This window comes from Spinacia oleracea, chromosome 3 (assembly GCF_020520425.1).
Source record: "Spinacia oleracea cultivar Varoflay chromosome 3, BTI_SOV_V1, whole genome shotgun sequence".
NCBI lineage: Eukaryota > Viridiplantae > Streptophyta > Magnoliopsida > Caryophyllales > Amaranthaceae > Spinacia > Spinacia oleracea.
Genome location: NC_079489.1, coordinates 139,046,424 through 139,059,137, shown reverse-complemented (window position 1 = coordinate 139,059,137; position 12,714 = coordinate 139,046,424). Strand labels below are relative to the sequence as shown.

Sequence of the window (12,714 nt, the reverse complement as noted above, 5' to 3'; positions counted from 1 at the left end):
AGCAACTAATTCAACCAGTTAGTCAAACCAGATAATACCAACAACTAACATCTAACAGATAGTCAAACTAACTAACAACTAACCGCTACTCGCTAAACATGACCAATATCAAACATTCGTAACATAAAATTATGGGTGATATTTCTATCAGAAAAAAGATTAATTCAATATATTTGATGTTCAAGTTACAACCTTGGTTATGAATAACAAACCCCTCAATCCTTTATATGAGTAAAATTGATGTTGCTAGCGCGGTCAACAAGTACAATGCTTGAAAGTTCAAAGAATGTAAATGTCTCGCCATTTGAATGATTCTACTTAGATTGAAGTATTTCGTACGAGTAATGATTTACAAAGTCAAACAACAAATAAGAGAAATGAGCCACCAACTTCTTAAAATTTTCACATAGAAAGATATTTGAAGGATATATACAATAATACGTGTAACTTTGAGAGTGGACAAAAATCATTTCGAAGTACTTTCTAAAAACAAATGTGGAACCTTCACAATTTCACATGTCAAATCTCAAAAGATTATTTATTTATATCCCAAAAACAATCTCGAAATATTCCGTGCTTCGCTAGACGCTAGGTCACCATGTGTTTTACAAAGCATACTCCTTTAATAGATTGAAAAAAATGTGTTACTCTTGGTAGCAAAATTTTAATGTTATTTTAGTCAACTTTTTTTTTTATATAGTAATTCCACAACATCATTTCCTAAAACTTATCTTAAAAAATTGACATATAATCATAACCCAATTTAAATATTTCTTTCTGGACTGTTATCAATTTATCATTTAGGGGGCCAGATATATCAAGAAATTATTCTTATGCACGGTGCTCGCATAATTAAGAAATAAAATTTTAACCCTTGATATAATTATGAAAACCCTAAGTCACCTTTCTGTAATTTCTTAATACCTCACTCAACTAAACGATGATAACCCTCTCTTTTGTATAAAGTAAGATGAAGGATCCTATAAGGCTGAAATATCTTATACTTCCCTCCGTCCCTTAATACTCGCACCGGTTTGACCGGTGCGGAATTTGACACTTAAATTGACTTATTAATTTAATGGGTGTTAGTTGATAGTGAAGTATTTTCTTAATATATTTAGTAGGAAATGTGTAAGGGGTGAGCAATGGTGAGTGAGAGGTGTGAATTTTTAAATGATTTTTCGTAGGGAGTAGGGGTGTAGTTGAGTTAGTAGGTAAATGTGAGAAATAATATAATAGTGGTAAAAAATTTCATTTATAGAAGCGGTGCAAGTATTAAGGGACGGAGGGAGTAGTGCCATATGCAAGTTAGCGGGCTAGACGTTTTGAAAACAACCATATGCAAGTTAGCGGGCTAGACGCTTTGAAAGGAACCTATGCAAGTTAGCGAGCTAAATGCTTCGAGAGTAACCCTAGGCAAGTTAGCGGGCTAGACACTTTAAAAGCAACCCTATGCTAGTTAGCGGGCTAAACACTTTGAGAGCAGGGAGATGATAAAGCAAACCCTCCCCCTAGTGGGGAATGGACCACAACCTTGTCGTTGGAAGGTAGGCCAAATCACTTGGTACAAATCATTTTGTAATGCCCTAGCAACACCATGGAATCCCTCCATCACACATTACGATTGTGTCTCTTCACTTAAACTACAACATGATAGTGCCTGTTCTCCAGAACTTGTGAACGAGAGATGATCTAAACGACCTCGCATTGCCGGTCGACATACTCCGTACTCTATTCAAAACCCTATTTATTTTAGGAAAAATACAAGTTGCCCTTTGTACAATCGACAACCACAATAAGTTATAATAGGTTTAGCTAAGTTCAGAGTCTAAACACAGGTACAAATCAAGTCAATAGAACACATGTAATGAAAGCATTCCAATTTCTCAAATAGTCAAATTGCACGCTCGACTTTGTATAAGATCCTGAAAAAAAAATATGAATTTGCACATAATTGAACAAAAGATGTCTAGTACCCTATTAAAGGAGTGTTCTACTTACTAGGAAGTTTCGATTTGCAAATAGAGAGACAACTATGCATGTTAAAAATGCACAAAAGTTCATTAATGTCCCTTCTATGAAATACATAATTAACTATCGTAATTTCTACAAATGGGAACGTAACCTACCCAAGTGATATGTCAAAACATAAACAAAAAACTACCTCGAGGTAAACTAATTTCACATCTTCTATACTTTTTAGGATTTAGGGGATAAACGATTCACACTTAAAAATCGAATTGTGAGGGCCAGAAATGTCTACTTGCTAGCTTTGTGAACTTTCCTCCGTTTACAAACTACACCTGAAAGCCACAACCCTATGACCCTACCGACTACCGAGTAACAAACCCGAAAAGGGTAAAAAAATTAACAAAGGTGCAATCTTCAAAGCCACAGAACAGAGGAAAAGAATAACTGCTACTCCATATAAATTAAGGATGGATTACAATAGATTGTCCATGTTATAGTGCACGGGTTCAGATGTTATACAAGGGGTGCATTTTTTTGTAGCAGCTTTCCGGAGTCACCAATGAACCCTCCCCCCATAGCATATTAGATGCACCTGGGTGTACCGCGTACTCTCACACTTTTTCCCGAGGAGAAAATGTGGTTGCACGACTGCACGGTACACCCGAATACACCTAATAGTTTTCAAACACATACTCTCTCTCTAAGTTTGCAGTACAGCCTACCCATCAAAAATTGCCATATTTCTTCAGACCCCCACAAAGTGAAGCTGCTTTCATCATGAATTGGTTCTTAAAGATTGAGTCAAAACAAGGAAGAATCATTACACTTACAACATTAGGTTTCCAGAGGTGAACTATCAACATCTGAAGCCACAATCTTGCAGATAGGTTTAGTATCATTCCCACTTAAAAGCTTCAATGACGGATCAACCTGAATATCCTTCATAAATATCCGGTCTCCTACTTCCAAATTGCTTATGTCCACTTCGATCTTTTGAGGGATGCATTCTGTTGGGCATAGATACTTCAGGTTCTTTCTTATGGTATTCAGCTGTCCTCCTGCATAGCACGAGAAGTAATTATGTACTGTCTGTATCCCGATAGAATAAAATCAGCAAAAGGATATTAGCAGAAAACAAAACAATGAGCAAAAGGACTACGGTGCACTTTGTATCCAGGTAGAATAATGCTTCAAACAAGGAAATAACTCATTTAACAACAACAAAGAGTCATTAACCTAATACAAATCCAAGGGTGTGTACTACATTCGACGGCTCAGAAACTTCCAATTCTGAGAAACAGCAATTAGTATCTGATTCTTTGAAGTTTGAACACATCGCGCCAATTGTTACTTCCTCAATCCCCAATGCCCTGGCACACGTGCCCAAAAATAGACATTCCTCCCTTCAGCTTCAATTGAGACATCTTAGCCCATACAAAACCAACTGGCAATGAACTTATTTGCAGTAAAACGTTTACACAGTATCCTTGAAAAACTAATTTCGCTCGTGTAAGAGCAGAAATATATTGAGCCACAGAAATTTTACTCACAAGATGGCCCAAACACCGCTCACAGCCCAGGGGATAGAGAGGAAGGGGTGAGACTCTACAATTGAACAGGTATAGAACAATTTAGCAGCAACAGTTGCTCAGCCAGGAAATCTGGACTTACTATAGCTGAAGGGAGGCCAGATAGCAAATACTGCTGAACAAGTAAGAGATCACAAACAGTGCACCACTAGAGGATATCAGACAAATAAATGCACTGTGTTTACGACTTATTCACTTCTTATATGAAGTCTTCTTTGTTCCGAGAAGACAGACAAATTAACACAAGCAGGCACGCTGATAATTGATAGAGCTTGTCTTATTTGAATTCTTAACAATTTTATACAAACTTGTTAAATTTCAAACATAACCAACAACTGTCCTGCTCGTCTAGTACAGATGTCTAGACGAGCACACAGGCAGAGAATGAGCCTACCCCTTGTATAAGGAATGATGAAAGATTCTAACAAGATCTACAGAGCTAGATCGATTGCAAATTAACAGTTATAAGTATCTACCCACAATATGTAGCACAAAATGATATCACAAGCTCACAACATCCATCACAATCAAATCATTATATGCAACTACATTTCCTTAAGGTGGGGAAAAGAACAACGAAACCTACAGCATATTTCTACAGTTTGAAGATGTTAAAGAAAAAAGAAGAATCTAACATTAAGCTTCTTATAAAACATAATCCGTAAGTTTTAATACAAAGCTAACTCCCGTGAAACATACTCCTAAATTTTATATTTTTATAAACTTTTCTTGTGGAAAGTTCCAACCAAGACCACTAGTTTTGAACTTTTGATTGTTAATTTGTTATAATGAAACTGGTATTGGAATAAGTTAAAAACTGGATATCTATTTCAAATGTAATAAAATCCGCAAGCAGCAAATTTGTTCACCGGGGAAGAAAGAGCAGACCTTGGATGGCTCACAATAGAATTGACGCCCATCACATATTCACATTAGAGCATGCATGTAATGATGTTCAAAAACATTCCTAGTGGATATCCCAAATATGGGCAAGACTAACCTCATCTATACCCATACATTGTTATTTGCCAAAGTTGTTACAGGCAGAGCAAAAATCCTATGATAGAAAAATCCAACATACATAGCATCATAGCTTAATATTGTAAGCAACTGCTCAAAGACTAGCATTTCTTAACAATTGAAGTACATAGTTCCACATATAAATTATACAGTAAGTTGTTCTTGCTACCATCTTCTAGAGTCCGAGTGAAGCAAATGAAGATGTGAGGAAAGCTATTGTCAGCCTTCACTCCATCAATAGGACGACAATTCAAGGCTAGCATCATAGGGAGTACTTAATTACCATCTACAAGTCAAAAAATTGTACAGAGTAATGGTATAGAAAACTACAATTAGATGCATATTGAATAATATAGCTCTGAATAACATCAAACCAGAAACAAATACGCCGAGAAAAAGCCAGAAGATAGAACAAACCTTTCTTAAGGCCAGGACAAGAATCTTCACCCTTGAAAACAATGGGCACGTCTACCTCCAACGTTGATCCCTCTTCCGCCCAAACAAATACCATATTCATCACCTTCCCTGTCTTCTCATCTCTCGCTAGCTGCTCCAACAACAACAAATTCATACTAATTACTAATTCCATAACTACAACCTTATTATAATTGTAATAATCAATTGCAACAAAATTACGCCAAATTAAACCACAAAATGTCCCAATAATGAATTTTCAAAGAGATAATAGGCTAATGAGATCAACTTAATCACGAAAATTAAGAAAAAAAAGGTGAACAAAAATGCGGAATATTGATTATTTGGTGTAACCTTGACGGGGAGAACATTTCCAGAGTGAAGAAGTACTGAAGACCCGGACCCGGCCCGAACTTGAAGCTTGAAGGTGGTGGAGCAGAAGAAGGCGGGATCCACCGTACTAAGAATAGAATGAATCTGCTTCTGTTCAGTTGTAAGCAGCTGCTTTGTGGAGTCTGCTGCGGCGGAGGAGAAGACGACGGCAGGGATCCGTCCCTGAGCTCTGTCTCGGGCCGATATTCGGGGACCCGAAACTTCCCTTGGTATGGCTTGTATTGTATGGTACTTTCTATAATAATCTGCCACCTTTCTCAGCCGGTCTCCGGCGGTGCGCCACCAGTGTTGCTGCATTTTTCAATTATAGGTACGGGCTTCGTTGTCACTACTCGAGTGTTAGGGTTTAACAAGGGTTTTTTCTTTTTCCACTTTTTTGGGGATAAAGTACTGGGCTTAAATTGGGCTTCAGTTTGTTACGCATTGGGGTGGGCCAAAAGTCCAGTACCGCAATACCTTTAAAATTGGGCTTCAGTTTGTTACTCACTGGGGTGGCCTAGTCCACGGGTTTTTTCTTTCCCGGAATTCATTTGGAATTTCAACCCAAAAAAAACAAAAAATCTATTCCGTTGCACAATGCATAGGAATATTTCTCTCTTTACGAAAACCTAGTTATGTAAGAGGTTGATTTTGATTTTTTATTTTTTATTTTTTATAGGAAGATAGTTCGGACATTTTATTGGCTTAAGTCAATTTCCGCCAAAGTGTGAATACTTTGGGAGAATGTACCCATATAAATATACTCCGAATTAACACCGGTATCCCACATTGCCACGGAAAATTCTTGTGTGGACCTGGTCCACAATAATATGTGTGGATCAAAAGATCACACGTGCCAACCCATGCGATATAATTTGAGCCCAGAAAATTTATCTTGTCTCAATGTCTCTCCTCTGCTTCTCACCTTCTTCGCATACCGTTTTCTCTCTCCTGGGCACAATTTCTGGTCCCAGATGAAGAATCCCGAAGAGAATTCAACGAACTCAACTAATTCATCTTCAATCGAACTCATCTTCAATCTAACTCAACAAATATTTTTTTTTAGAATTGGCTAGCATCTGGAATTCAATAATCTACAGAGAATGACGCTTTAAGACCTCAAATTCTCTGAAAATACAACTTAAACCTAGTATTTGTGTAATTATGCTAAAATTGATAAAATAAATGCATATTCTAACTAATTGTAGATCATAGACATGAATTTGCAACTTCAATATTTTGAATTAAAAACCGATCGATTGAAGCCTTAACCTATCATTCGAATAATTATATCGTGGAATAAATATACGGATTTTTCATGAAATGCCCCTGAGGTTTGTGTTAATGCACCAAATACCCTTAAACTTTCCAAAATGCACTAAATACCCCCGAGATTTAGTATAAATACACAAAATGCCCACAAGGCTAACGGACGTTAAGTCCCCGTTAGCGTATGTTTACATTTTTGCCCTTAATAAACCGTTTTCTTTATTTATCCTAACATTAACCCTTAATTATATTAATTAACCTTTAATTATATTAATTAACCTTAATTACATTAACTAATCCTTAATTAAATTAATTAATCCTTAATTAAATTAATTAACTATTGTCTGAAAAAACCAATTACCCAAAAAAATTTGGATTCTCCATTCCAACCTTGTTGTTGCCTTTGTTCTGTCTCCTCAAGTCCCACCACCACCATGTCAAACCCCTAATTCCTCTCTCTCCATTATCAACACCAACCATAGCTCCATCCTTGCAACCACCTCCATCCTCACAGAATCAACGAATTAGAGGAGAGAGAATGCAGCCATGCCGCCACCACCAAACCCCACCACCGCCATGCTACCACCATCAAACCCCACTCCCCCTTCCTCACCGGCGGCGTTTCCCTCCCCTCCCCCACCTTACCCACTGCTGTCGCCACCACCAAACCCGCGTTTCCCTCCCCCTCACTTCCCCCACCTTCCTCATTCCCCACTGCCGCCGCCACCAAACTCCACTTCGCCTTCCTCGCCGGCGTCGTTTCCCTTCCCCTCACTTCCCCCTCCGTTACGGTCAAGGCAACTGGCAACAATGGTTGATTAAAATCCCCCATTACTGATTTGGGGATCAATTTTTTGGGATCTGGATTTTGAGAGAGGAAAATCGATGTATGTGTTTGTCTAGCGGTGGCGGTGGCGGTGTGGGGTGGTGGTGGTGAGGAAGAGAAGGGGTTAGCATGGCGGTGTGTGTTGGTGGTGAGGAAGAGAAGAGCTGTCATGGTGCTTCCAACCCAGAAAAATTGGCTGCCATTTTTAACAGGGAAGAAGGAAGGGGGGAGAGAGAAAAACAAATGAAAAAAGAAGAAATTAAAAGGAAAAGAGAAAAATTAAATTAAATTAAAGTTAAAGTTAACGGATAAGTTAACGGAGTTAACGGAAAATAGTCATTTTGGGCATTTTGTGTATTTATATTAAACCTTAGGGGTATTTGGTGCATTTTGGAAAGTTTAGGGGTATTTGGTGCATTAAGACAAACCTCAGGGGCATTTCATGAAAAATCCGATAAATATAAGTATATTATGAAACTCATTCAGTAGTTTAATGATTATAATTGACGTTGAATTTTATGTGTTAATGAAAATTCAATCTAAATTGAGTTTCATATTGTAGACACCTAAATCGTGTCTCCCCTATGGGATGATGATACTATTATCCTTGTTAGGTGGTTGGTACAACTTCGTGCGGAAGTCTCAAGACTCAATATTCAAAGTTCAATTTAAATAAACAAAATCTAAGACACTTTTGGGATGAGCAACTTGTCCTAAAGTTGTGATTTTTAGACTTGAATCCGTGTCGGATGCACTTATTATTAAGTAGTCGTTTGGCGTTCGGATCTCAAATACAATAGTTCAATTTCAATACCGCAATTTCAATATCGCACCTTTCAATACCGCAATTTCAATATCGCACCTTTCAATAACGCATTTCAATATCGCACATTTCAATAACGCATTTCAATATCGCATTTCAATATTGTACCTTTACTATTGCTATTTCAATTCCGCACTCTTTACTCATCTCACTCTGAGATGATGTGGTTTTGTACGCACTTTCAATAATTCCTTTATTTCTTATGATGTTGCTTTGCTTGTTTATTGCTTTCATCACCTCGCATGCTAAATCCAACAAAATGCAAAGTTACATCACGCTTAACAAAGATAATTTCTTGGACAAACCGACCTTAGGTTCCTTCAAATTAACTTTAAAGCAAAGTGGTCACGATACAAGTAGAGGTTCTATGTTATAAATGAAGGAAATAATGCCCTTGGTCCAAGTATGCATTCAAGGTTAAGTCTAATAAATGCGATTCAGTAGTAATTAATTATACAAGTTAATTCAGTGAGATCAAGTGAACTGTATGCCTAGCTAGAGGCCGCTTCAGTTCAAGTGGAATTAATAATATTATTCCACAACTTACTCTTGACTGAACCCGTAGGGTCACACAAATAGTACGTGAACAGATCAAGTATTTAAGTGAATTAAATACTCCATTTATGGATATTCGGAATCGACGGATCTCGGTTCCAGTGGGAGCTGAAATCGTCAAAAGGCAAATTATGAATACTCCGGAAACGATGATATTGCCGAAAACGGAAATATGGATCGTATCGGAAATATAAATATTATCCAAGTTGTAGATATTGCTGGAAACGGAAACATGGTACGTATCGGAAAATATTATTGGAAATGGAAATATTGCCGAAATCGGAAATATTGCCGAAAACGGAAATATTGTCGGAATCGGAAATATTATCGGAATCGGAAATAAATTCCGGAATCGGAAATATTAAATATTTTTTCGAAACGGAAATTAATTCCGGAATGGAAAATATTAAATATTGTTCGAATCGGAAATGAATTCCGGAATCAAAAAATAAATCGGAAGCGCGACGTACGAAATGGACATCGGACGAGCTTGCTAGACGCAAGGCCCCGCACGAAGCTAGGCCCGCGCCTTGCGAAGCCCGCGCAAGCGCAGCAAGCGAGCAGCAGCAGCCCGCCAAGCAAGCAGTCCCAGCCGAGCACGAAGCAAGGCCAGGCCCAGTGAGCAAGGCAAGGCCAGCAGCAACATCGCCCTTGCAATGGGCCGCGTGGTAGCTTGCTGGGACGAGCTCAGGGAGCGCACAACAGCTCCTCGTGGGCTGTTCGTGCGTGTCGTTGTGTTCATGCATGTTTCGAATCCTTAGGCGTTTAGGATTTGGCCGATTATATTATTTTCCTAAAACTACCAGAGTTAGTTGTTAAGCTAAACACTAAAATCAAAAGATTTAATTTAAGTCTAATTCTAATTGAATTAGATAAATTGAATCCTAGTAGGTTTCTAGTTCCGATAATCCTACCCTATAAATAGTTGATGGAAATCACAATTTATACACATCAATTTCAAGTATTCATATAGTTTTAAGTTTAAACTAAGCTTAATAATTTGCCAAATAATTAAGTACGAATAACATAAAACCTTAGGCTAAATTCTAGTTAATTGAATCTAAGGCGGATCCGAACGTGTTGTGGACTATCTACGGAGGGACTACAATTGGAGTCCTAAACTTGTTCTTATTCGGTTCGGGAGCAGCTAGGGAAGGCACGCTTCGAATATATGCATCCTAAATTATGCTAATTGGCTATGTGGCAATTAATTTGGATTCCTGGCTTTATGGTTTTTCCGGATGAAATATATGTTTTATATTTGTCATAACCCACACTAAATTCAAAGTTCAACCCACATAGTGTCATGCCTAGGGTTATTCGAAAATGCTTCTTGTCATGTGCTCGAATACAAATTTTAAAGCTCGCGGAATAAGCACTTCGTTCCCTTGCCCGGATCTCACCCATCCGTTTCTAAGATTCAATGTCTTATCCACAAAAGAATCAACTTTGGTCTTTCCAAACGGGACCCTTAAATTTTTTTGGTGGCGACTCCCTCGAAATCAAAAAAAAGAAGCCCCGTAGGGGAAAATACAAAAGAGAGTACGAAAATACCCCTTACAATTCTGGCGACTCCGCCGGCGAGTTCTGATTTCAAATTCGATTATACGAGCATGCTTTGAGCAACAAGCCACTTCCATGCTCAAGTTCTGGATGCCAGCTCCAGCGCCAGGCGCAGGCCCCTGCGTCAGACACTGTTGCCTACATCCAGCATAATGGCTTCCGGTGGCTGGTTGCCCATGCTGCACAAAATTTCGAGTGGGAGTCAGTTATGGTTTTGAATTTCGAAGGACACTCCCAAACCTGGAGAACGAATGTCGAAAAACGATCTTTTCAAATACAATATTCGAGTACAATTTTCAATTTCCAATTTTTATGCATGTCATGCATATTTCGAAAACCATATTTGTGCAAAAAATGAATTTCTACCTTGCCCAACATGAATGTGTCCTACATTCAGGTTAACCCCGGGGGTACCGAAATGGTGACTCTCCATACGGTTCCTGACCAAAGTGTGTGACCATTTCCGCACCTACCAAAACTTGACATTTACTTGACATTCCCGATGTCAAGTATGGAGGTCGTCTGCCAACCAACACCTCCACTTTGAGGAGGTGCATAGTTGTTGCCGGATCTACCTCTTAGTCAAGTACCCTTTTGACACCTAAAGCCGACCACTTGCATCATACAAAACTTAGACCGACCTTAGGTTGAGGACTTTGCATGTCACATTCATATCCATGTTAGTGTGACGACGTGCTATTTGTGCATTGTGTGGGTGTCTTTGCACGCGTGAATGACTAACCTCGAGTTCTAGCTTTGCCAAAACGGAAGGAAATAATGCCCTTGGTCCAAGTATGCATTCAATGTTAAGTCTAATAAATGCGGTTCAGTATTAATTAACAAGTTAATAATTCAGTGAGATCAAGTGAGCTGAATGCCTAGCTAGAGGCCGCTTCAGTTCAAGTGGAATTAATGATATTAATCCACAGCTTACTCTTGACTGAACCCGTAGGGTCACACAAATAGTACGTAAACGGATCAAGTATTTAATGGCATTAAATACTCCATCTATGGATATTCGGAATCGACGGATCTTGGTTTCAGTGGGAGCTGAGATCGTCACAGGCAAGAAAAGAATACTCCGGAAACGATGATATTGCCGGAAACGGAAATATGGGTCGTATCGGAAATATAAATATTATCCAAGTCGTAGATGTTGCCAGAAACAGAAACATGGTACGTATCGGAAAATATTATCGGAAATAGAAATATTGCCGGAATCGGAAATATTGCCGGAAACGGAAATATTGTCTGAATCGGAAATATTATCGGAATTGGAAAATAATTCCGGAAACGGAAATATTAAATATTTGTTCGAAACGGAAATTAATTCCGGAATCGGAAATGTTAAATATTGTTCGTATCAGAAATGAATTCCGGAATCGGAAAATTAATCGGAAGCGCGTCGTACGAATTAGCATCGGACGAGCTTGCTAGACGAAGGCCCAGCACAAAGCCAGGCCCACGTCCAGCAAGGGAAACGCGCGCCACAACACGCCAGCCCAAGGCTGCGCCAGGCCCACCGCAAGGCAGGCCCAGCGCGCGCCCAAGGCTGCGGCAGTCGTGGGCTGCGTTGCTCGGGATGTGCGCGCGCGCGCATGGCGCCCCTCGTGGGCTGCTGTGCGTGCGTGTGTGTTTGTGTTCACATACGAAACCTAAAACGTACAGGATTCGTTTAATGATTAAATTCCTAATCCTAAAAGATAAATTAATTAAATAAGAGTTCCACTAGGATTCTAATTTAATTAATTCGTATCCTAGTAGGATTCCAATTCTCTTTCCATACCCCTATAAATATGTGGCCTGGATTCACAATTTAGAACGAGGTTTTCAAGTATTCAAAGTGAGTTTTTGAGAGAAAAATTCAGTCACATACCTTGCCTAAAAGTGCCGAAATTATTAGTACCTTAAGGGCGATTCTAGTTGGTCAATCTTAAGGCGGATCCGGACGTGCTGTGGACTATCTACGGAGGGACGACACTTGGAGTCCTAAAGACTTGTTCTTGTTCGGTTCGGGCGCAGCTAGGGAAGGCACGCAACAAAGAGTATGCATCTAAACTATGCTAAATGATTATGTGTAAATAATATGTATTCCTGGCTTAATGGTTGTTTCCGCATGATTTATGAATTGTCATATGTATCATAACCTGACAGTGGTATCAGAGCCTCTTATTATTTGCGAGGTACACAAATAATTGTGAGTACATGTTAGTTTAGGTGAAACTCAACGATATAAGTAAGGAGTCCTTTTATGTCGTGGCAAAATCGATAGGTTTACCTAATAAGTTCTTAGACGTACCTATCAACCAAGA

General features: G+C 38.9%; 1 protein-coding gene across 1 annotated transcript; it reads right to left on the bottom strand.

Annotated features, from left to right (window-relative positions):
- Positions 1-2,399: 2,399 nt before the first annotated feature.
- On the bottom strand, positions 2,400-5,754 carry LOC110794188 (uncharacterized). The gene is made up of 3 exons (XM_021999133.2): positions 5,349-5,754; positions 4,998-5,127; positions 2,400-3,029 (listed from the first exon to the last, which is right to left on the bottom strand). Exons 1-3 carry the CDS (start codon positions 5,682-5,684, stop codon positions 2,806-2,808), a joined length of 690 nt encoding a protein of 229 aa, XP_021854825.1. The 5' UTR covers positions 5,685-5,754; the 3' UTR covers positions 2,400-2,805.
- Positions 5,755-12,714: the final 6,960 nt, after the last annotated feature.

What these genes read in the sequence shown, in the direction of transcription:
- LOC110794188 (XM_021999133.2), bottom strand. Translation starts at nt 5,684, where the DNA reads ATGCAGCAACACTGGTGGCGCACCGCCGGAGACCGGCTGAGAAAGGTG. An exon ending in GAAATGTTCTCCCCGTCAAG is followed by an intron (nt 5,128 to 5,348) that starts GTTACACCAAAT and finishes TTGTTGGAGCAG; the next exon opens with CTAGCGAGAGATGAGAAGAC. An exon ending in TTGTCCTGGCCTTAAGAAAG is followed by an intron (nt 3,030 to 4,997) that starts GTTTGTTCTATC and finishes CGTGCTATGCAG; the next exon opens with GAGGACAGCTGAATACCATA.